The sequence below is a fragment of the Ornithorhynchus anatinus genome, chromosome 3, assembly GCF_004115215.2.
Source record: "Ornithorhynchus anatinus isolate Pmale09 chromosome 3, mOrnAna1.pri.v4, whole genome shotgun sequence".
Taxonomy (NCBI): Eukaryota; Metazoa; Chordata; class Mammalia; order Monotremata; family Ornithorhynchidae; genus Ornithorhynchus; species Ornithorhynchus anatinus.
In genome coordinates, this window is record NC_041730.1 from 14,974,529 (window position 1) to 14,996,582 (window position 22,054).

At 51.9% G+C, this 22,054-nt stretch overlaps 1 protein-coding gene across 2 annotated transcripts; it reads right to left on the bottom strand.

The window, feature by feature from the left end:
* Positions 1-946: 946 nt before the first annotated feature.
* STIP1 (stress induced phosphoprotein 1) lies at positions 947-18,309 on the bottom strand. 2 transcript variants are annotated; one of them, XM_029061125.2, is made up of 14 exons: positions 18,212-18,309; positions 10,753-10,962; positions 9,943-10,084; positions 9,203-9,344; positions 8,104-8,272; positions 6,421-6,547; positions 6,218-6,320; positions 5,801-5,921; positions 5,163-5,259; positions 4,855-4,979; positions 3,833-3,869; positions 2,888-2,991; positions 2,535-2,707; positions 947-1,474 (listed from the first exon to the last, which is right to left on the bottom strand). In XM_029061125.2, the coding sequence occupies exons 1-14, from the start codon at positions 18,218-18,220 to the stop codon at positions 1,402-1,404; spliced, it is 1,632 nt and encodes a 543-aa protein (XP_028916958.1). In that variant the 5' UTR covers positions 18,221-18,309; the 3' UTR covers positions 947-1,401. The 2 variants fall into 2 exon arrangements, with proteins under 2 accessions (XP_028916958.1, XP_028916956.1); XM_029061123.2 differs by lacking the exon at positions 18,212-18,309 and adding an exon at positions 13,323-13,349.
* Between the last annotated feature and the right edge of the window lie 3,745 nt (positions 18,310-22,054).

The following is a 22,054-nucleotide window of genomic DNA, read 5'->3' on the forward strand; positions in this document are numbered from 1 at the left end:
CAGAGGAAGACTATTAGCCTAAGCCCCCGCCCTACAACTCATCTCGTTTCTCCCGCAGTACCTCTCGGGGCTCAATTCAGCACGTTGAAGAAAGGAGGTGCGGAAAAATCATTATTAGAAAGACCTGCTCATTGTCTGCTCAGAGGTCTCCCCCTCCCCACCGAAATCAAATCTTTCTGCGAGGAGACGGAGTTAGTTTGGAGGGCTGGTGTTGGGAGAGTAAGAGAAGCAGCGTGGCTCAGTGGAAAGAGCCCGGGCTTGGGAGTCAGAGGTCGTGGGTTCGACTCCCAGCTCTGCCACTTGTCAGCTGTGTGACTGGGGGCAACTCAGTGACCTCACCTGTAAAATGGGGATGAAGACCGTGAGCCTCACGTGGGACAACCTGATGACCCTGTATCTACCTCAGGGCTTAGAACAGTGCTCTGCACATAGTAAGCACTTAAATACCAACATAGTAATTCCAGTATTTGTTAAACGCTATGTGCCAGGCACTGTTCTAAGCGCTGGGGTAGATACAGGCAAATCGGGTTGGATACTGCCCGTCCCGCGTGGGGCTCCCAGTCTCAATCCCCATTTTACAGACGAGGCCACTGAGGGGCAGAGAAATCAAGCGACGTGCCCGAGGTCACACAGCGGACAAGCGGCGGAGCCGGGAACCCAGCGGAAAGCCGCACTCGGCCTACGGTGAGGAGGGGCAGAAAGAGGGGAATAAACCAACGGCGCCCACTCGGACTACCAACTGAACGCCACTGGGCTGCCCCCGCCCCACGGCCTCGGCTCAAGGAAGAGGGCGCCCCCTAGCGTACAGCACCCAGACGAGGAACAGGAGAATCTCCCCAAAACACCAGTTGGCGTTCGGCGTCGGGACCCCGGCCCGGGGCAGCCACCAAACACAGCTGCCCGCCCCCGAAAGCACGACCCGAGGCCACAGCAACCCATCACCACGCCCGGCTGGCTTGTTCTTCTTTTATTGTGGGGGCGCAGAGTTAACTGGGGGAAAGGGGGAAGGAAGGGGAGTGGGGGATGGAGTCGTGACCCAGAGGAGCACCTCTCACGCACTTCCACTGCCCCAAATAAAAAATAACCACCTGTGGAGGAGAGCAGCTGCGACAGAGGTAGAGGGGAGGGGGGGCCGCGGATTCACGGAGAGGGCAGCAGTGAAGAAACCATGCGAGTGTCATGTGCGGTGACTGTACAAAGGGCGCTAGTGTCAATCTCTGTGTCTCTCCCCTCCCCACACATACACACACACAATTATATATATATATATGTATAAATATATAGAGATCGTTGTTTTCTCTTTCTCCCCCCTCCTCGTTTCTGCTCCGTGCTGCTGCTGCCGCTGCGGCCCCAGCTCCTCTTTCCACAGATGAAGGGGAAGGGAAGGGCTGGGAGGAGTCATCACCGAATTGCGATCAGACCCACGTCCATCAGCTTCTGGATCTTCTGAGCTATTACGGGGTTCTTTAGATGTCTGGGTGGGGAACAGAGAGAGTTATCACAAAATATTCCAAGGTCACAAAGTGCTTCCCCTCCTCCTGGTGCTCAAGCGGGAGGGGGGGCGGGTTTATGGGAAGCAGCGTGGCTCAGTGGAAAGAGCCCGAGCTTGGGAGTCAGAGGTCAGGGATTCGAATCCCAGCTCCGCCACTTGTCAGCTGTGTGACTGTAAGCGAGTCACTTAACTTCTCTGGGCCTAAGTTCCCTCATCTATAAAATGGGGATTAACTGTGAGCCTCACGTGGGACAACTTGATTACCCTGTATCTACCTCAGCGTTTAGAACAGTGCTCTGCACATAGTAAGCGCTTAACAAATACCAGCATTATTACTACGGCAGGGGCGGCCAAAACGCAGCCCCCCGGAGCTTTGCGGGGGGGGGGGGGGGGCGGGGGGGGGCGGGGAGGGAGCAGACGTTTCCGCTTGCGGTGGCTTGTCCCTGGCTCTCGGCCCGCCGCCCAGTCGGTAGTCCCCAGGCTAATGCTAGTCCGGACGCTCCTCCTCGAGGCCGCGTGGCCCACCAAGGGGTCTGCTACGTGCGCCTGCGGCCGGCTCTGAGCTGCCTAGGACCCGCCCCGGCCCCCTTCCCCACCCGGCTTCGTCCTGACAAAAGGACCCGGCCTCCAGTTCCCTGAGTCGAGAAGCAGCGTGGCCTAGGGGATGGAGCGCTGCCATGCGTTTACTCTGTGTCTCTTCTGTGACCTAGGGCGGGTCACTTCACTACGCCTTGGGTACCTCATCTGCAAAATGGGGATTCAGACCGTGAATACAGACTGTGCTCAACCTGATCAGCTTGGATCTCCCGCAGGGCTTAGTACAGTGTCTGGCACGCGTCCGAAGTGTGACTTAGGGTAAGTCACTTCACTCTACCTCGGGCACCTCACCTGTAAAATGGGGACTCAGACCGTGGGACATGGACTGTGTCCCACCTGATCAGCTTATATCTATCCCAGGGCTCAGCAGAGTGCCCGGCACATAGTTAGCACTTAAATTCCATAATGAAAAAGGCCCTTCTATGGCCCCCGGAAAGCCACTCACTCGCTGAGCGCCTGGGGGTCTTTCTGCATCTGTTCCAGGATGAGGCGCATGGCAGGATCGCTCATTATCTGCTGCACTTCGGGGTCTGCCATGGCCCGTCGCTTCACATCCTCCGGGTTGTCATGCCGATTGTACTGGGACAACATGCAGCGCTGGTAACCATCTGCGGCTTCCTGGATCCCGGGGAGAAAGGGCGGGGTAAGGAGGGGGAGGAGGGAGGGGAGACAGAAGACACAAGGACACGCATCAGTGCTACTTGTCTCATTTCTTTATCGTTTCCAAAAGGTCGGAGGAACGCGAAAGGAGAGTCACCGAGCCGTATGAGGAAGCGTAGGAAAAGAAAGGCCGCCAACCTTGCAGTTGGAGTCCAGGTCCAGGGCCTTCTGGTAGACATCCATGGCTTTTGTGTAGTCCTTCATGGCTTCCAGGGCCGCTGCTTTCCGGGTGTAGCCCTTGACTGTAAGGAAATTCGGGGTGAGGAAGCATCCGGGGGTACACGGTCTGGCTGCCCGAGGCTATCGATTCACCACTCTAATCTACCACTCTTCCACTCTACCATCTATCCAACTCGGGAACCACTGATATAGTAAAAGCCCACCTGGTGGTTTAGAGAAAAATCTAAGCAAAGTCCATCCCATCCAGTGTCCTGTCTCCAAAGGCACCAAAAGGTACCCAGACGAGTCCACTCAAGTGCTCCAGGCCACACTCTGGGCCATCGAGGGTTTCCCCTTTGAGATCACCCCTTGACATTACTAGTATCGCTTCGACATAAACGATTTTCCTCCAAGTTTCATCATTTGACATTTCAACAGAGTTCCTGTCATCATTTGAAGCTTTACGGCCTCAGCCAGCTTGGCAGATGTAGATCTCTCGGAAGCCCTTTCTAAAAAAGTCCTCTAAGTCACAAGCTTGTTGTGGGCAGGGAATGTGATCACAGTAACCGCTCACTAAATACCACTCATCGATTAGAGGTCGACTTCCTTCTTATGCAGGTGCCCTCCCTAAATCAACCCCTTGCTGAGATAAATGAAATGTGACTTCTCAAACCCTGAGGGGACCAGAGCTTGGCCTTCTCGAGTGTGGGGGATACCGGAATGCAGGACTGCGGCAGGACAGCCACAAAGCAAGGCCCTTATGCCAGGCTGAACGAGGGGGCCTCTCTGGCCCTTAAAATTTTCCCACCTTCACTCCGGGGCCTGGAGGAATAGGGGGAAACCGCAGATGGAAGCCCAAAGGAGGGATCCTCCCCGACGTGAAGGGCACAGAGAGAATGGGAGCAGTGGGAATAGACTACTTACTGAAAGTGGGCTCTAGATGGATGCACTCTTCACAGTCCTAGAGGGGTGAAGAAACACAGGGTCAGATCCAGATCTTGAGGAGGGAGGAAAGCGGGCAGGCGCTCACCCATGCCCACTGTTCTCCAGGGTGGGAGACTCCAGCTTCTCTAGGGCATGGATTTGGTACCTGACGCCAGCTCTTCTGGCCCCAAAGTCCCCTCAACCTGGGAGTTGAACGAGGTGCCAGGTACGTGATTTTTGCTCAGCACACTAAATTTTGTACTCGCCCAGCCCCTTCCGTGCTCGACTCCTTGCCTGATCAGAAACTGGTGGACCGGAGGAGGTGGTGGAGGGTGAGTGGGGAGAACGGGGATTTTGGAACAGTCAGGAATATGGAGGAAGACTGGGATGACCTTCACTGCAGTAGCAGCAGGTCGAAGGGTTGGGCGGGGAGATCGGGTCAGTGACAGAAACAGCCCTATTTTTTTTCTGTGGGGTCTAATTCGTTGCAGCATGGCATTGTGGATAGAGCATGGGCCAGGGAGTCAGAAGGTCACGGATTCTAATCCCGGACCCGCTGTGTCTGCTGTGTGACCTTGGGCAAGTCACTTCTTTGTGCATCAGTTCCCTCATCTGTAAAATGGAGATTGAGACCGTGAGCCCCATGTGGGACAGGGAATGCGTCCAACCCGACTGGCTTGCTTCCACCCCAGCGATTAGTACAGTGCTTGATACAGAGTAAGCACTTAATACCATTATTATTATTATTATTATCAGTTAAGCGCTCAGGTAGCTACAAGATAATCACGTCAGACATAGTGCCCCTGACACACTCTGGGGGAGTAGGAAACTCCAGGTATTACGGATGATGAAACCAAGCCCAGAGAAGTGATTCGCCCAAGGTCACACAGCAGGCAAGTGGCAGAGCCGGAATTAGAACTCAGGTCTTCAAAATTCTCAGGCCAGTGTTCTTTTCAGGAGGCCACTGCTGAGTCTCATTTATGGCTCCGCTTCCTGTCCCTCCCCATCTGCTCCGCCCTCACCTTGAGCGCTAGCTGAAACTCAAGGAGTTTAGTATAGCAGGCAGCTCGGTTGCTGTATAGCTTGGCATCCCGTGGGTTCCGTTTGATGGCTTCCGAGTAATGCTTCATGGCCTGGGGGTAGTCCCCTACACAGGGAATGAGGGGGAGAAAAGGGGAGAAAAAAAAGCAACAAAATATTTAAAATCAGAGCTTTCAAAACCACCACAAGATCAGATTCTCTTTCCTAAGAAATGGAAATCCAGGGTGCCCTTCCTCCCCAGCCAAACCACACGAATCCACCCAAATCCAACCTCCCTGAAGATCTTCACCTTTCTGGAAACACTCATTGCCCTTATTCTTCTCCTCCAGAGCCAAGTCAGGGTTTATGTAAGCCAGTCTCTCCTGCTCCTTCAGGATCTTCTCAGCCTGAGATAGGAGAGGAGAAAACATATGGGGGGCTAGGGACAAACCCTTCTCAAGACCTGCTTTCAGCATGGGATCAAGAGTTCCTAAATAATTCGTGGAACTAAAAATCTAATACGATAACATTCATCATTAAATGACCCCCAAAAGCCGGGTGGGCTATAGAGAGAGGTGCATCCTGTACTTGGTATAAAGAGGCCTCAAAAGAAAGGTTGATAACCTATTGGCAACATGATAACCTGTTCTATCAGAACTCTTTGGTTTGAAAATTCCTTCTTTTCATCGCCTGACAGGGGAAATAGCCAGAGAAGAAGTTCTACTCTTTTACATTATTTATTAATGTGAAAATAGAATTTAACACTCCAGACTGAAAAAAAAAAACCCAATTGTTTATGCATTTTCAGGCTTAATGATTAGTCACTGGCCAAAAAAGCAGAAGAAAATTACATAGCAAGGCTTCCTGTCATGGCACCAGGCCTCTCTGGAGGAGCACTGCTGCTTGGAGGAGAAAGGAATCAATCTACCACATGCCTTTCCCACTCACCTGCTGACATTTTTTCAGGACTTCTGGGGTCCGGTGCTCTGCCAGGGACTTGTTGAAGAAATGGATGGCTTCCTTGTACTTCTCCTCTTTGAAGTAGGAGTTGCCAATACGGGCATAAGCTCTGGTAGGGGTTAAGTTTAGGAGAGATTTTAACAGTAAGGGTCGTGCGTGCGTACAAGGGCGGGGAAGGGAGAGATTAAATCAAGTTCGGTCTCTTCGGAAAAGGCAAAGTCACATCCCGCACCTCCCCGATTCTGTGGGAATCTGATGCCATTTTAGCACAAACACGGCCCCCGGGGATCCGACCCAAGATCGCAAGCCAGTAAACGTGACCGCAGGTGTTTACGGTCCTGACCGCCCACCCACCCGACCCTCCATCCCGGCACCCTTCCAGGGCTCCGAGAAAGTCACACTCACTTTGCGATCTGTCGGTAGTCCTCTCTGTTTTCTCTCCCCACCTCAATTGCTTTTTCGCACAATTCTCGGCACTTGTCGTAGTTGCCCTGTTCAAAGTAGACCGCTGCCCCAGGGAGGAAGAGAAAAGGAATCAAGGTTGGCCGGTGGTCTCACTTAGGCTCGGCCCCTCCGGGTGCTCCCCGAGCCCCCTCTTCAGCACTCACCCGCCTGATTGGTGATGTATGCCATGTTGGTGGGGTCCAAATCCTTCGCACGATCATAATGTTTCAAGGCTGTGCTAAAGTCTTTCTTCTTGTAGGCATCATTGCCCAACTCCTTCTCCTTCAGGGCCTGGAGGGAGTTGGGTGGGAGAGAGGAAGGAGGAGAAAGAGAAGAAAGGGTGATCAAGCTCACGGTGCAGGCGAGAATGAAGTAAAACGGGCCATTGATGGGACTAACTAGGGAAGCTGACGAACAAAGCCTCAAGTGGCAGGTTTTCCACATCACAGAAGTCTCCTCCTAAACTGTCGCTGCTCTGTCAGCAGCGACACATTGGAGCCGGAAATTAAATTGCCGGAAGTATCATATTCTGCTCTTGCAGTCATCCCCACCTCCTCCTACCCACTTGAATCCCTGCCAGAAAGGAGGTTTCTTGCGATACAAGGGGATCCCTCGGGGGGTGGGGGGGTGGGGGAAAGGAACCTAGGGGGGAGAAATGTCTGGTATTCTTTTTTGAAATGCACCCACCAGCCTAATTTCGGAGGGGTTGTGGGAAGTCAGAGATCTATTTCTGGCTCAAGACTGCTGGCCACCCACATAGCCTCAGGATCTCAGCCGTTAGGGAACAATAAGCCAGGGGGAAGAGACAGAAAAGGTCCTTCACTCCTGGCAGAAGTCACTGGCTCGCCACCTCCCATTCTAAGAGCCTATTACTAGCCTTGAGACCCCTTGAAACAGCCCACGCTCGTTCCTCTGGGCAGGATGCTAAAGAGGGAAACAACCACCGGCGGCTGCTGTTTTCAATAGGAAAAATCATGAGGTACCCAGGCCCACGCCAAGTGCTGGAAGACTGCGTAGCTACGGGGACAATGTTACAACTGAAAGCTTTCTGCTCGGGGCAAGCCCGCCCCCCCCACTTTAAAAGTGGGGCGAAAACCTTCTCTCTCTTGGGAAGGGTAGCCGAGGTAGGGCCAGAGAGGAACCACGAGCACAACTGTGACCTGCCCCGGCTGAGCACACGGGTGTCAGACTAGCAGTGCGGTGACTGGGGAAGGTGGAGTCCATTGCTTCGGCACCGAAAGGAAGAAGGTTTCTGCCAGATTTTTTTTTTGTCACCGAGCCAAACAATGGAACAGAAATGACCCACTGCCCTACTGGCCAGCACCAGAAACAGAGGAGGGGCTGGAAGGAGCGGGAAGGGAAGGATGCCCAGAACGGTGGAATGCGAAGCCTACTGTAACCCTCAGAAGTGTGTTTAAAAAACAAAACAAAACCCAAACACACACACACACAAAAAGAAAAACAAACAAAAAACCCTCAAACCATTTTCAGTTACTTCAGAACTCTCTGTAAGGCAGAAAAAATTCTTTCGCCTGACTTGAGCATACTGTACACACACTTCTTCAGACCCTCAAACCGTCTACACATTTAGGTATGACTCAAGTAGCTGGTTTAAAAAATTTGACGTCAAGGCCGTTACCTCTGGTCAGTGGATGGAACACAAAAGCCACGGGATTGTGAAGGGAGTGGGAAGGTGCCCCTGAGAATTGAATCCGGGAATCTAAAAACAGTGTCTAGGAAGCAAGTCTTTCACTCAGACGAAAGGGAGTTCTCCCACCGGTTTAGTTGAATTCATAAAAATCCGATTATCTGGTCCACGGGTAAGGGCAAGAGGGCGAGAAACATACCTGTTTCTTGTTCTCTGGGAGATCTTCTTCCATGGGTTCTGGTTTGGTCTCCTTCTTGGGAGGAGGTGGCGGCGGAGGGCTCACGACCTCTTCCTCTTCATCCATGCTACCAAGATCCACTCCCAGGAGGACGCTCAGCGTTGTCATGACCCGGGGGTCTTGCAGCTTTCTGGATTAGTAATAGTGATGAGATTTACTGAACGCGAGGCCCAGTACTATGGGCCTGGGACGATACGACAAAAAAATACATGACTCGGCCCCTGCCTAACAGAAGTTTACAGTCCGAGGAGGGACACGGGCATATTAACTGATAGTAGGAGCAGTAGGAAGAATGGGGATCAAAGAGTGGAGGTGAACAGATTGGTCCGGATGGAATATAGGAATAAATGGTTACATGTATAACCGAATACACAAGTGGTTATTGGGATGGCTGCTGGGACCATACAATTCGGGGGGTGCTGGGAAGTGGAGAGGACTCGCTGGACAAGATGGGATTTTCAGAGAGGACTTTGAAGACAAGAAGGGAAGGCTGAGGTTCGGAGTTTGATGGTTCAGTGGAAATGGGAGGTCCCGGCTGGGAGAACGGCATGAGCAAGGGCTCGGGGGTGGGTAGGTCAACAGACAAACTATAAAGTGGAGAGTACAGAGACACGGGAAATTCTGTAGATACTCTCAAAACTACCTAGATCTCCGAGTGTTTCTTGGGGTGACGGGAAACTTTATTTAGTCTCAGTGGGGCAGGGGAGATGGAGTTGGGGCTCCTCTACACTCAAGGTCCCCCCGACTCCAACTCACCACTGAAGGAACAGGGAAATCCTTTTCTAGACCCTCTGAGATCAGCTGGGCCTACTACAGGACATAGCTGCTCAGATCTCCCAGGCAAGGGGTACAGAGTGAACAGTTCAATCGTGTCCTTTCCAAACGTAGGATCGTCCTCCTCTACCCAGGAGAGGCGCAGGCAGAAGATGGGGAATTGTGGCCGGAAAACCCTGACTAAAGGTCCAAGAAAAAAGGATACCGCATCCTCTTTCCTTCTGTCCCTTGCTCCGGGACAGAGACGCCCCTCCCGGGGAAGGATGGAGGACCCTGTTCTACTTACACGCCCAGGTCAGAGGGCTTGTTGCGAAGCTGCTCGATCAATTCCTTGTAGCTGGGGTCACTCAGCAGGGCCCGGGTCCTAGGGTCGCTCTCCAGCTTTTGGTACAAGTTGGGTGTGCTGAAAGGATTCATGTATTTCCTCTCTGCCCGGAAACAAGCACAAGCCGTCACTTTATCGGGTGGAGCAAACGTTCGGACAGATCACGCTTCCCTCGTCGTCTGCCAGAGCTAAGGCAAGGTGCCACACCGACACAAGTTTTGCCCCGCTTGATAATAATAATAATAATAATAGTGGTACTTGTTAAGAGCTTACTATGGGTCAAGCACTGTTCTAAGCGCTGGGGTAGATACCCGTTGGTATTTTGAGAAGAGGACGGAGGGGTACTGGAGGGGGCAGGTCCCGGCTTCAAAATGGAGGCTGTGGCCCGTTTTTGGCAACACCCCTCTTTCCTAGCACTCAAGAATTCCAGAATCCCAGGTAGGATAGACTACGGAAGACAGGTGCTCTGGGATTTTGTATGAAGCCTCAGCATAGGCTCCTCTCCCATCAGAAATGCCCCCAGAGCCCTGTGATTCAGAAAGTGTGCCTCCGCTGCTCAAGTGGAGACCAAGGAGACTGGTGGGGAAGACCAGGGGAAGCTCAAGCCTCGAGTGGCATTCCTAGGCGGCAGGGACAGACTATGAGATTTGGGACCCCATAGAGGGAGAGAACAGGAAAAGAAGCACTGCAAAAGTTTCTACCTGTCAGTCGGGCTTCCATGTTCTGCAGACCCTCTTTGAGTTGCGGGTTGTTTGCTTCATGCTTCAGGCCCTCTTCATAGGTCCGCTTAGCCTCTTCAAACCGGTTTAGGAATTCAAGAGCGGCTGCCTTCCGGGAGTAACCCTAAAATCGGCAAAGAGAACACAGGAGTCAATTTGAGGGGGGAAGATGTGTGAGGGGACATCCCGGATTCAGGTCCCACCTCTCCTCGGGGAAGAATTCAAGCAGGTTACAGCCCATTTCCCAAGGTGCCCAGGGGAATGATGACGGAGTGACTAGGGGAAGACCTAGCTAGAGCGGGTATTGCTGAACAGGGTGAATAACGTGTTCCGATCGTCTGTCTGGTGCTCGGTGTCAGACCAGAGAAGCAGCATGGCCTATTGGATACGGCAAGGGCCTTAGAGTCAATAGGACCTGAGTTCTAATCCCAGCCCTGCCGCTTATCTGCTGTGTGACCCTGGGCAAGTCACTTCACTTCTCTGAGCCTCAGTTACCGCACCTGCAAAATGGGGATTAAGACTGTGAGCCCCATGTGGGTTGGACGGTGCCCAACCTGATTAGCTGACATCTACCCCAGCACTTAGTAGAGTGCCTGGCATATAGTAAGCGCTCAAAAAATATAATTTAAAAAAACAAAAAAGACGGAGGAGAAAGAAAACATCCATTCTTCAAAGTTCACTGAGGCCTTTGGCCAGACGAGACTTAAAACCCCCAGCATCCTCAAGAACCGGGGCTTGCGGCTGAAGCCAGGGGAGCTAGAGACCCCAGCCTGGCTCCCCCTCTAAGCTTACTTTTCCCCAGTCGGGCTTCAAGTCGACGGTCTTGCAGCCGTCCTCGTAAGCCTTCTGGTAGTCTCCCTTCTTGGCGTAGGCCGCAGAACGGTTGCTGAACAGCACGTGGTTCTTGGGATCCAGCTTGATTGCTTCGGAGTAAAACTTCACCGCATCTTCAATGTTACCAGCGCTCAGGGCTTTGTTGCCCTTCTCTTTCAGCTCATTTACCTGGAGGACACAGAAGACAACATGAAGGCCTGCCCGGACTAAGCCCCCCTTTCCTCTTCTCCCACACCCTTCTGTGTCGCCCTGACTTCCTCCCTTTATTCATCGCCCCCACCCAGCCCCACAGCACTTATTGTAGTTATATTTTATTTATATTAATGTCTGTTCCCCTCCTAGACTCTTAGCTCATTGTGGGCAGGGAACGTGTCTGTTCACCGTTATGGTGTGCTCTCCCAAACACTCAGTACAGTGCCCTGCACACAGTAGACTCTCCATAATTACCATTTAATGAATGAAAGGAAAAGGGGCGTAATTCGTCTCCCTAAACCACCTCGCATACGCCCTTGGCTTTCTAGAACCCGCGAAGACGACGAAAGCCATCAGCACCTTTCCCGCCCCAAACCACTGGAAGAAGGAACCAGTCTTTCCAAGTGGAGGGGAGGGGGCGGGAGGAGAGACACCCTTCTGGGGCCTTAGGTAACGCACGGGCTCTTTAGAGAATCGGCAGGACCACTCTTAAACCACGAGCCGCCGTAGAATTGCTTATTATTTCAATGACAATCTACTTTGTCTCAGAATAAAGAACCCTCCCAGCGTTCAAGCTAGATTGGGGAGATCTGACTGGCCCTTCCAGATTCCTAAGTGAGGGGACAGGCCAGGAGAGGAGGAGCCGCTCCGGGATTTGCTACGAGTCCCAAGGCAATTTTATCTATGCTGTGCTTAATTCAGGGACACCCCATTCCCCCGCCCCCCACACTTTTTTTCTTCAAGAGGTCTGGAGGATGTGCAGATTCACTTTCTTGTAGACTGAAGGAGTCTCCCACTCCCCTCCCCGCTCCTTCCACCCTCAGAGGTGGGGGTGAGTCACGGAGAACACCCTGATTCGTATCACCCGGCAGGAAATGGGTATGGACACAGCCAAGGCAAGCTTGATGGGAAAAAATGACTCTTGTTCTAGCACTAGAAGAGCACGAGCTAGAATGGACACGGCAGCTCCCTATCTTGAGTCAAATGAGACTTAAGGTCTGGGATGGAGGCAGGAATTAGTCTCAACTGGGTCATAAGACGGGGCGAGGAGGAAACGGCGAAGGGCAGAACTGGGCATGGGAAACTGAGCTTCCCCCTCAGAAAAATCATAATCATAATAATAATGTTGGTAGTTGTTAAGCGCTTACTGTGTGCAGAGCACTGTTCTAAGCGCTGGGGTAAATACAGGGTAATTAGGTTGTCCCACTTGGGGCTCACAGTCTCAATCCCCATTTTACAGACGAGGTAACTGAGGCACAGAGAAGTGAAGTGACTTGCCCACAGTCACACAGCTGACAAGTGGCAGAGCCGCTATTCGAACCCATGACCTCTGACTCCCAAGCCCGGGCTCTTTCCACTGAACCACGCTGCTTCTCTCATTCGAGGGGAATCATGGAGAATACGTTTCTCCTGGTGGCACCAGATCGAGATGTTTGCTAAAACAGAGATTTGTAGCTAAAGGGGAACGACTGCTAGTTAAGCAGTCATTCGGGAGCAGGCATAAAGTTAAAGAAAGCAGTGTGAGAGAGATGCCACACGCTCTGCCCTGGCTCACTGTGACTAAGATGCTCTTCCAGGCCTGGGAAGATTGTCAATTTTCCTTCACCCAACTACCTTGGCAGTCTTTTCCAGAACGGACATTTTTTCTCCAGAGGGAACATCTGCTCCTCCTGTCATCTCTGCCTCAGCTGAGAAGCAGCGTGGCTTAATGGGTAGAGCACGGGCCTGGGAGTCAGAAGGCCCTGGGTTCTAATCCTAGATCCACCATCTGACACATACATGGGCAAGTCGCTTCCCTGTGCCTCAGTTACCTCATCTTTAAAATGGGGCTTAAGACTGTGAGCCCCATGTGGGATGTGGATCACGTCCAAACTGATTATCTTCTATCTACACCGGGGCTGAGTACGGTGCCTGGCACATAGTAAATGCTTAACAAATACCATAAAAAAAGCACAGATTATGGGGTACTTTCAGAACAGGGTCTCAGTGCCATACATCTTTGTGCTACAGAGTCAAATTAAGATTGTTTCCCCCTCCAACTGCTTCAATTCTGAAAGGAAACAACTTAAGTTCTGGGTTACCAGGGCCCTTATAGGGCAGGCAGAAGTAGTCACTCCCACTGACAAGCAAACAGTTCAAACTAGGCCCAGAGGAGTGCAGAGGTACGTCTGATACATTCAGGTAGGAAAAAACACTTTTTTTACATGAATGCAACCTATTTATGCTAAAGGGAGTGTTTCCGGTCCCCTGAGCTGTCCGTTTTGGGGTGCTGTTGTTTGCTAAAGCCACTTAGGGAACAAGAGCAGAGCTCCCAAGTCCTGGTTTAATTCACTCACCTTCTCCCACATATTATTATTCTTATTCCATATTAAAACAGAAGAGCGGGGCTCCGTCCCTCTTTGAGAAAAGGCTTGGGAAATGGAGGAAAGATGGAAAATTGGAGGCAAATTTCTATTTACAAGGGATTCAGAGATGTAGAAGGGCTATGGAACCACAGAAACTCACTACCCCCCAAGATTTCCACCAAATGCTGCAGTCCAATGAAGTCATCTCTAAATTTTGTGAAGGATGTCCTTGGTATCTGAACTTCGCAAAGTCTTTTTCAGTTCCTTAACCCATGAAGGTCCCCTTACAGCTCAAGCTTCTAAAGCCACACCGTATCTCCGGGTCTTTAGCGACTTCGTACCCCTACTTCTAATCCCGGCTCCGCTGCCTGTCAGCTGTTTGACTTTGGGCAAGTCACTTCACTTCTCGGTGCCTCAGTCCCCTCATCTGTAAAATGGGGATTAAGACTGTGAGCCTCACGTGGGACAAACTGATTACCCTGTATCTACCCCAGCGCTTAGAACAGTGCTCTGCACAAACACCAACATTATTACTATTATTACTTCCAAACACCTTCCATATTCTTTTTCTCCGCTGGCCCTGCCAATAAAACATCTGGGGTCTGAAGAAACCTCTTTAGTCACAGCGGGCCAGGTTAAGTCTCCACTGGACCACACTTTGGGAAACAGAGTTGGGATTAGAGTCCCTCAAAGCATTTTTCATTCCGTAATTCCCACCCCGCAACGCACTCCCGCATAAAAAAACAGGCCCATGATTCATCTTGCAGGCACTACCATCGACAGCACCAAACCGCTCTTAGGAGGAACTCGGCACCTTCACGTCCATTAAAAATCTTAATGGCTGAGAGGGATGGAGGGAGGTGAGAGACCGTGGCGGTGGAAACCAGCTTACTCCACGCAAAAAAGTTTATAGCTCAGTTACCGTGAACTGCAGCCCTCCTCTCCGACACTCGGAAACAATTCCTCGCCTACCCGTAAGGTTCTGAAAAACAATGATTTGGGGCTTCTTCTGGGTGATTTTGCTGTCCCCCTCTGCCTTAGGGAAAGATAATTATCTGCCCATTGATTCCCCAACCCTGCACAGAGAGTCATCTAGTGGAAAGAGCCCGGGACGGGGAGTCAGGCTGTCACTTGTCTGCTGTGTGACCTTGGGAAAGTCACTTCACTTCTCCGGGCCTCAGTTACCTCATCTGTAAAACAGGGATTAAAAGTGTGAGCCCCAGGGGGGACAACATCATTACCCTGTAATAATAATAATGTTGGTATTTGTTAAACGCTTACTCTGTGCAGAGTACTGTTTTAAGCGCTGGGGGAGATACAGGGTAACCAGGTTGTCCCACGTGAGGCTCACAGTCTTCATCCCCACTTTACAGATGAGGAAACTGAGGCACAGTGAAGTGACTTGCCCAAAGTCACACAGCTGACAAGTAACGTAGCCGGGATTAGAACCCACGGCCTCTGACTCCTAAGCCCGTGCTCTTGCCACGGAGCCACGCTGCTTCTACAGTGTATCTACCCCAGTGCTTGGCATATGGTTAGCGCTCAACAAATACCCTAATTATCACTACTATTATTATTACTCCGGCTTCCCCGCTGCAGGGTGGACCATGGGCCAGTCATTCACTGAGGAAGCAGCATGGCCTAGTGGAAGGAGCACGGGCCGAGGAGTCAGAGGATGTGGATTCTAATACCGCCTCCTGCCACCCGTCTGCTGTGTGACCTCAGGCAAGTCACTTCACTTCTCTGGGCCTCAGTTACCCTATCTGTAAAAATGGGGGACTGGCACTGAGAGCCCCAAGTGGGGCAGGGACCGTGTCCAACCAAGCACTGTTCTAAGCACTGAGGTAGATACAAGGCTGTTAGCCCCATATGGGACAATCTGATTACCTTGTATCTACCTCAGTGCTTAGAACAGTGCTTGGCACATAGTAAGCGCTTAAAAAAATCCCACAATTATTACTTCTCTAGATTCCTCATCTGCAAAATGGAAACTAAGTGTCTGTTCTCCCCCGCCTCAAACCGAACCCCATACGGGGTGAGGGCCGGGCCTGATCTGATGGCCAAACGATAACTGTGGTACCCAAGTTCTTACTATACGCCCAACACTGTGCTAAGTACTAGGATAAGATACAAACCCACTGCGGGACGGACACTGTGTCCAGGCTGACCTTCGGTTATCTACCCCAGCACCTGGTAGAGCGCTCAGCACACGGTAAAGCACTTAAATTCCACAATTATTAACACTTTGGGGAGATGTAAGTTCTCACATATACCGTGGCTACCGTTTTTGGGGTTGCCCATCAGCCCAAATATGCCGGTACCTCAAATTCCTTCAAAGCCAAATCCCCCACTATTCGCTTCAACCTCTCTTTCTCTTGGTGACTTCAGCTCTTTTTTTTTTTTGACAAGGTCCCCTGGCTTACCCTCAATTTCTCCCACCCAGGTCACCCTCTCTCTGGCCTCAGTTTTCCCCCCCACACTGCCTCATCCCACTTTTCTCAGGGGTCAGCTCCTTCCCCCATCCCAAGACGGTCGGCGACGACTTGTGGAAGTAGCCCGGGCCCGGGAGAGCTGGGTTCTAATCCTGGCTCCGCCACTGGCCCGCTGTGTGACCTTGGGCACATCACTCCGCTTAATAACGGTTATAACGGTAACTGTGGTACTTGTCGAGCCCTGTGTGCCAAGCACTGTACTAAGCGCCGGGGTGGATGCGAGATAATCAGGTCCCACATGGGGCTCACATTTTAAGTAGAAGGAAAGGACAAGTATCGAGAAGCCGCGTGGCTCAGTGGAAAGAGCCCGGGCTTGGGGGTCAGAGGTCGTGGGTTCTAATCCCGACTCGGCCGCTAGTCAGCTGTGTGACCTTGGGAAAGTCACTTCACTTTTCTGTGCCTCAGTTCCCTCATCTGTAAAGGGGATGAAGACTGTGAGCCCCACGGGGGGACAACCTGATGACCCTGTATCTCCCCCGGTGCTTAGAACAGTGCTTGGCACATAGTAAGCGCTTAACAAATACCAGCATTACTGTTATTAATCCTGGCTCCGCCACTTATCAGCTGTGTGACTTTCAGCAAGCCACCTCACTTCTCTGTGCCTCAGTTCCCTTTAGACTATGAGCCCCACGTGGGACAACCTAATGACCCTGAATCTCCCCCAGTGCTTAGCACATAGTAAGCACTTCACAAATACCAGCATTATTATTATTATTATTAATCCTGGCTCCGCCACTTATCAGCTGTGTGACTGTGGGCAAGTCACTTCACTGTGCCTCAGCTCCCTCATCTGGAAAATGGGGATGAAGACTCTGAGCCCCACGGGGGACAACCTGGTGACCCTGTATCTTCCCCCAGTGCTTAGAACAGTGCTTGGCACATAGTAAGTGCTTAACAAACACCAGCATTATTATTATCGATCCTGGCTCCGCCACTTATCAGCTGTGTGACTTTGGGCAAGTCCCTTCACTGTGCCTCAGTTCTCTCATCTGGAAAATGGGGATGAAGACTGTGAGCCCCACATGGGACAACCTGATCGCCTTGTATCCTCCCCAGCGCTTAGAACAGTGCTTAGCATTTAAATACCAGCATTATTACTAATCCTGGCTCCGCCATTTAGCTGTGTGACTCTGGGCAAGTCACTTCACTTCTCTGGGCCTCAGTTCCCTCATCTGTCAAATGGGGATGAAGACTGTGAGCCCCACGTGGGACCACCCGATGACCCTGTATCTCCCCAGCGCTTTGAACAGTGCTCTGCACATAATCTTCTTCTTCTTCTTCTCTGGGCCTCAGTTCCCTCATCTGGAAACTGGGGATGAGGACCGTGACCCCACGGGGGGACAACCTGGTGACCTTGCATCTCCCCCAGCGCTTAGCACAGGGTGAGCCCTTAACTGATACCAACATCATTATAATAATAATGTCGGTATTTGTAAAGCACTTACTCTGTGCAGAGCACTGTTCTAAGCGCTGGGGGAGATCCAGGGTCATCAAGTTGTCCCACGTGAGGCTCACAGTCTTCATCCCCATTTTACAGATGAGGGAACTGAGGCCCAGAGAATAATGTTGGTACTTGTGAAGCGCTTACTATGTGCAGAGCACTGTTCTAAGCGCTGGGGGAGATACAGGGTCAGCAGGTTGTCCCACATGAGGCTCCCAGTCTTCATCCCATTTTACAGATGAGGGAACTGAGGCCCTGAGATTTATGTTGGTACTTGTGAAGTGCTTACTCTGTGCAGAGCACTGTTCTAAGCGCTGGGGGAGATCCAGGGTCATCAGGTGGTCCCACGTGAGGCTCCCAGTCTTCATCCCCATTTTCCAGATGAGGGAACTGAGGCCCAGAGAAGTGACTTGCCCACAGTCACCCAGCTGACAAGGGGCAGAGGGGGGATTCGAACCCATGCCCTCTGACTCCCCAGCCCGGGCTCTTTCCACCGAGCCCCTCTGCTTCTCGTGGATGGATCGATCGATCACGATCGATCTGCCCCTTCCCTTCTCGATCCCTCGGCTCCCTCATCTGCAAAATGGAGCTCCCCCGGGGGCGTCGCCCCGCCCGCGGCGCTCAGCACAGTGCCCGAACCGTCGTGAGGGCTTCCCCGTCACTTCAAGACCCCCCCCCCCCGCCGTGGCCCACGAGGTTCCCGAGGCCCGGCGGCCTCGGTTTCCTCATCCGTAAAATGGGGGTGACCCCCGGCTCTCCCACGGGGGCGGGGTCCGAGGCCGAGCACAACGTGGGGCGGAGGGTGAGGGTCCGGGCGTCGCCCTCGGCCGCCATGGGCCTCGTCAGGCCTCGCGGGCCTAAATTTCCCTCACACCTTCGTCCCCTGCCCCCCCCGGTGACGTCACCCGCCTCCTTTCCCGCCCTTTTCCCCTCCCCTCCCCCCTCACCTGCTCCATGCTCCGACGCCGGACCCGTTGAAGCGACCGCGTCCCCTCCGCGCGCCCCCACCGCCGCACGCGCCGCCTTCTGGAACCTACTAGAAGCCCCCCCCTCCCCGCCTCGCCATTGGCCGACGCTCCCGCGAGAGGGGGCCCCCCCCGAGCGCCTCTCGGCCATAGGTCGGCGGCCCCGTCGCTCAGCGGCGCCGCCCGCCCATTGGTCCTCCGCCCGGAGGCGGGCCCGCCCTCCCGCCGCTCCCCTCGGGATTGGGCGCCGCCGCCGCCCGCGGCCCGCCCGGCTCTGCTTCGTCATTGGCCAAGGGAAGGGCGCCTCCAAAGGCGATTGGTCGATCCGGCCGCCAATCGGCGCCGCCGCGGCCGAAGCCATTGGGCCCGGCTGGAAGTTTCCGCCCTTCCCATTGGCTCGCTGAGTCTCGCCCTTGGCGATAGGTCAACGAGGCTGCTCGGCCAATGGGCGCTCGTCTTCCTTAGGAAGCGTCTGCGCAAGCGCGGCGGCCTCCTTTTTTTTTTTTTAATGCTCACCCTCCTGCTTTAGTGAACACCTAATAACTTACGCTTTGCACAGTGTATTTGCCCTCTAAATAGTAGCGTTGATATTTGCTAAGCGCTTCCTATGTGCAGAGCCCTGTTCTAAGCGCTGGGGGAGATCCAGGGTCATCAAGTTGTCCCACGTGGGGCTCCCACTCTTCATCCCCATTTGACAGATGAGGTCACTGAGGCCCAGAGAAGTTCATTCAATAGTATTTATTGAGCGCCTACTATGTGCAGAGCACTGTACTAAGCGCTTGGAATGGGCAAATCGGTAACAGATAGAGACAGTCCCTGCCCTTTGACGGGCTTACAGTCTAATCGGGGGAGACAGACAAAAACAGTAGCGATAAATAGAATCAAGGGGATGAACATCTCATTGACACAATAGCAAATAAATAGAATCAAGGGGATGTACATCTCATTAGCAAAATAAATGAAGTGACTTGCCCACAGTCACACAGCTGCCAAGAGGTAGAGTCAGAATTCGAACCCATGACCTCTGACTCCCAAGCCCGGGCTCTTTCCACTGAGCCACGCTGTTCTAAAGGCAGGGTTCTGTCTCTCAGACTAATAAAAATAAGGATGGTACTTGTTGAGTGCTGACTAGGTGTCAGGCACTGTACTAAGCGCTGTGATAATAATGATGATGGCATCTGTTAAGCGCTTACTATGTGCCAAGCACTGTTCTAAGCGCAGGGGAGGATACAGGGTCATCAGGTTGTCCCACGTAGAGTTCAGTCTTCACCCCCATTTTACAGATGTGGGAACTGAGGCACAGAGAAGTCAAGTGACTGGCCCAAAGTCACACAGCTGGCAAGCGGCAGAGGCCGGATTTGAACCTATGACCTCTGACTCCCCAGCCCGTGGGGCTCAGTGGAAAGAGCCTGGGCTTGGGAGTCAGAGGTCATGGGTTCGAATCCTGGCTCTGCCGCTTGTCAACTGTGTGACTGTGGGCAAATCACTCCACTTCTCTGTGCCTCAGTTCCCTCATCTGTAAAATGGGGATTGACTGTGAGCCTCATGTGGGACAACCTGATTCCCCTGTCTACCCCAGCGCTTAGAGCAGTGCTCTGCACATAGTAAGCGCTTAACAAATACCAACATTATTATTTTCACTGAGCCACGCTGCTTCAGATACAAGTTAATCAGGGTCATTCATTCAGTCATATTTATTGAGTACTTACTATATATGCAGAGCACTGTATTAAGCTCTTGGAATGTCCAATTCGGCAACAGATAGAGGCAATTCCTGCCCCACAACGGGCTTGGACACAGTCTCTGTCCCACATGGGGGCTGGCACCCTTATTCCCATTTTACAGATGAGGGAACTGAGGCACAGAGGAAGTGAAATGACTTGCCCAAGGTCACACAGCAGAGATGTGGCAGAGCATGGATTAGAACCAGGGTCCTGACCTCCAGGCCCATGTTCTATCCACTAAGTCACGGTACAGAAGGTCCGTCAGATATTCATTCTAATGTATTTATTGAGCGCTTACTGTGTGCAGAGCACTGTACTAAGCGCTTGGGATGTACAGTTCAGCAACAGATAGAGACAATCCCTGCCCAATGACGGGCTTACAGTCTAAAATATGACTTCTGTACTTGGGTTTTGGTACTTGGGTTTTGCCTCCACACACAAATAGCCCTCCTTGTCTGATTCCTCCGAACCCACTTTGCTAGAACTCGCTCTGTCCCATGCACTATTGTGAGGGGGTTCAATCAATTCATTTATGGATTCAGTCATATTTATTGAGCTCTTACCGTGTGCAGAGCACCGTACTAAACGCTTGGAATGTACAATTTGGCAACAAATAGAGATAACCCTTACCCAACAACAGGCTCACAGTCTAGAAGGGGGGAGAAGACAACAAAACAAACAAGTAAACAATCAATCAATCAATGGTATTTATTCAGCACTTACTATATACAGAGCACTGTACTAATCAATCAATCATAATTATTGAGTGCTTACTATGTGCAAAGCACTATATTAGGCGCTTGAGTGAGTACGATCCAACAGAATTAGCAGGCATTAATTAGCAGACACAGAACTGACAGTCTAGAGGGGGAGACAGACATTAATATGAATAAATAAGTGATTAATAATATATAATTTAAAGATACATACATGAGTGCTGTGGGCTTGGGGGTGAATATCAAATGTCCAACTGTCACAGATAGAAGTGCATAGATGAAGCAGAAGGGAGAGGGACCCGGGGGAAAAGAGAGCTCAATCGGGGAAGGCTTCTTGGAGGAGATGTGATCTGAATAATTCTGGATGGGGGAGAGGGTGGCGGACTGGCATATATGGAGGGGGAGGGAGTTCCAGGTTAGGGGGAGAACGTGGGAAAGGGGTCGGCGGCGAGACAGACGTGATCAGTGGAGAGTGAGGAAACTGGCGCTAGAGGAGCGGAATGGTGCCGGCTGGGCTGGAGAAATAATAATGTTGGCATTTCTTAAGTGCTTACTATGTGCCAAGCACTCTTCTAAGTGCTGGGGTAGATACAAGGTAAGCAGGTTGTCCCATGTGGGGCTCACAGTCTTCATCCCCATTTGACAGATGAGGGAACTGAGGCCCAGAGAAGTGAAGTGACTTGCCCAAAGTCACACAGCTGACAAGTGGCAGAGGCGGGATTAGAACCCATGACCTCTGACTCCCAAGCCCGGGGTCCTTCCACTTCCAGTGAGATGAAGTAGAATGGGGCGAGCTGATTGAGTGCTTTAAGCCAGTGGTAAGGAGTTTCTGTGGGATGCGGAGGCGAACGGGCAGCCGAGGAGGTTCTTGAGGAGAGCGGGGATGTGAACTGAACGTTTTTGTTGATAAATGATTGGTGCGGCAGAATGAAGCATGGATTGGAGTGGGGAGAGACGGGAGGCCGGGAGGTCAGCGAGGAGGAAGATGCGGTCGTCGAGGTGGGATAGGATAAGTCCTTGGTTCAGCGTGGTAGCAGTTTGGATGGAGAGGAATTGAATTTTAGCAGTGTTTTGAGGGTGGAACCGACAGGATCTGGTGACAGATTGAATGCTAAGAGGTTGGGAGAGTACAGTACAACAGAATTAGCATAAAGTGGAGTGTTAGCAAGAAAAACAGCCAAAGCTTTTGGCAAAGTTGGAGGAAGAGCCGGCAATAATAATATCAGCAACGTTCGTTCAATTCATCGGTAGTATTTATCGAGCACTTACTTTTGCACTGTACTACTAAGCACTTGGGAAAGCACAATACAATAGAATCGTAGATGTGATCCCTGCCCGCCTGGACAGTCTCCAGGTGAAGATAGATATTGAAACAAATTCAAATA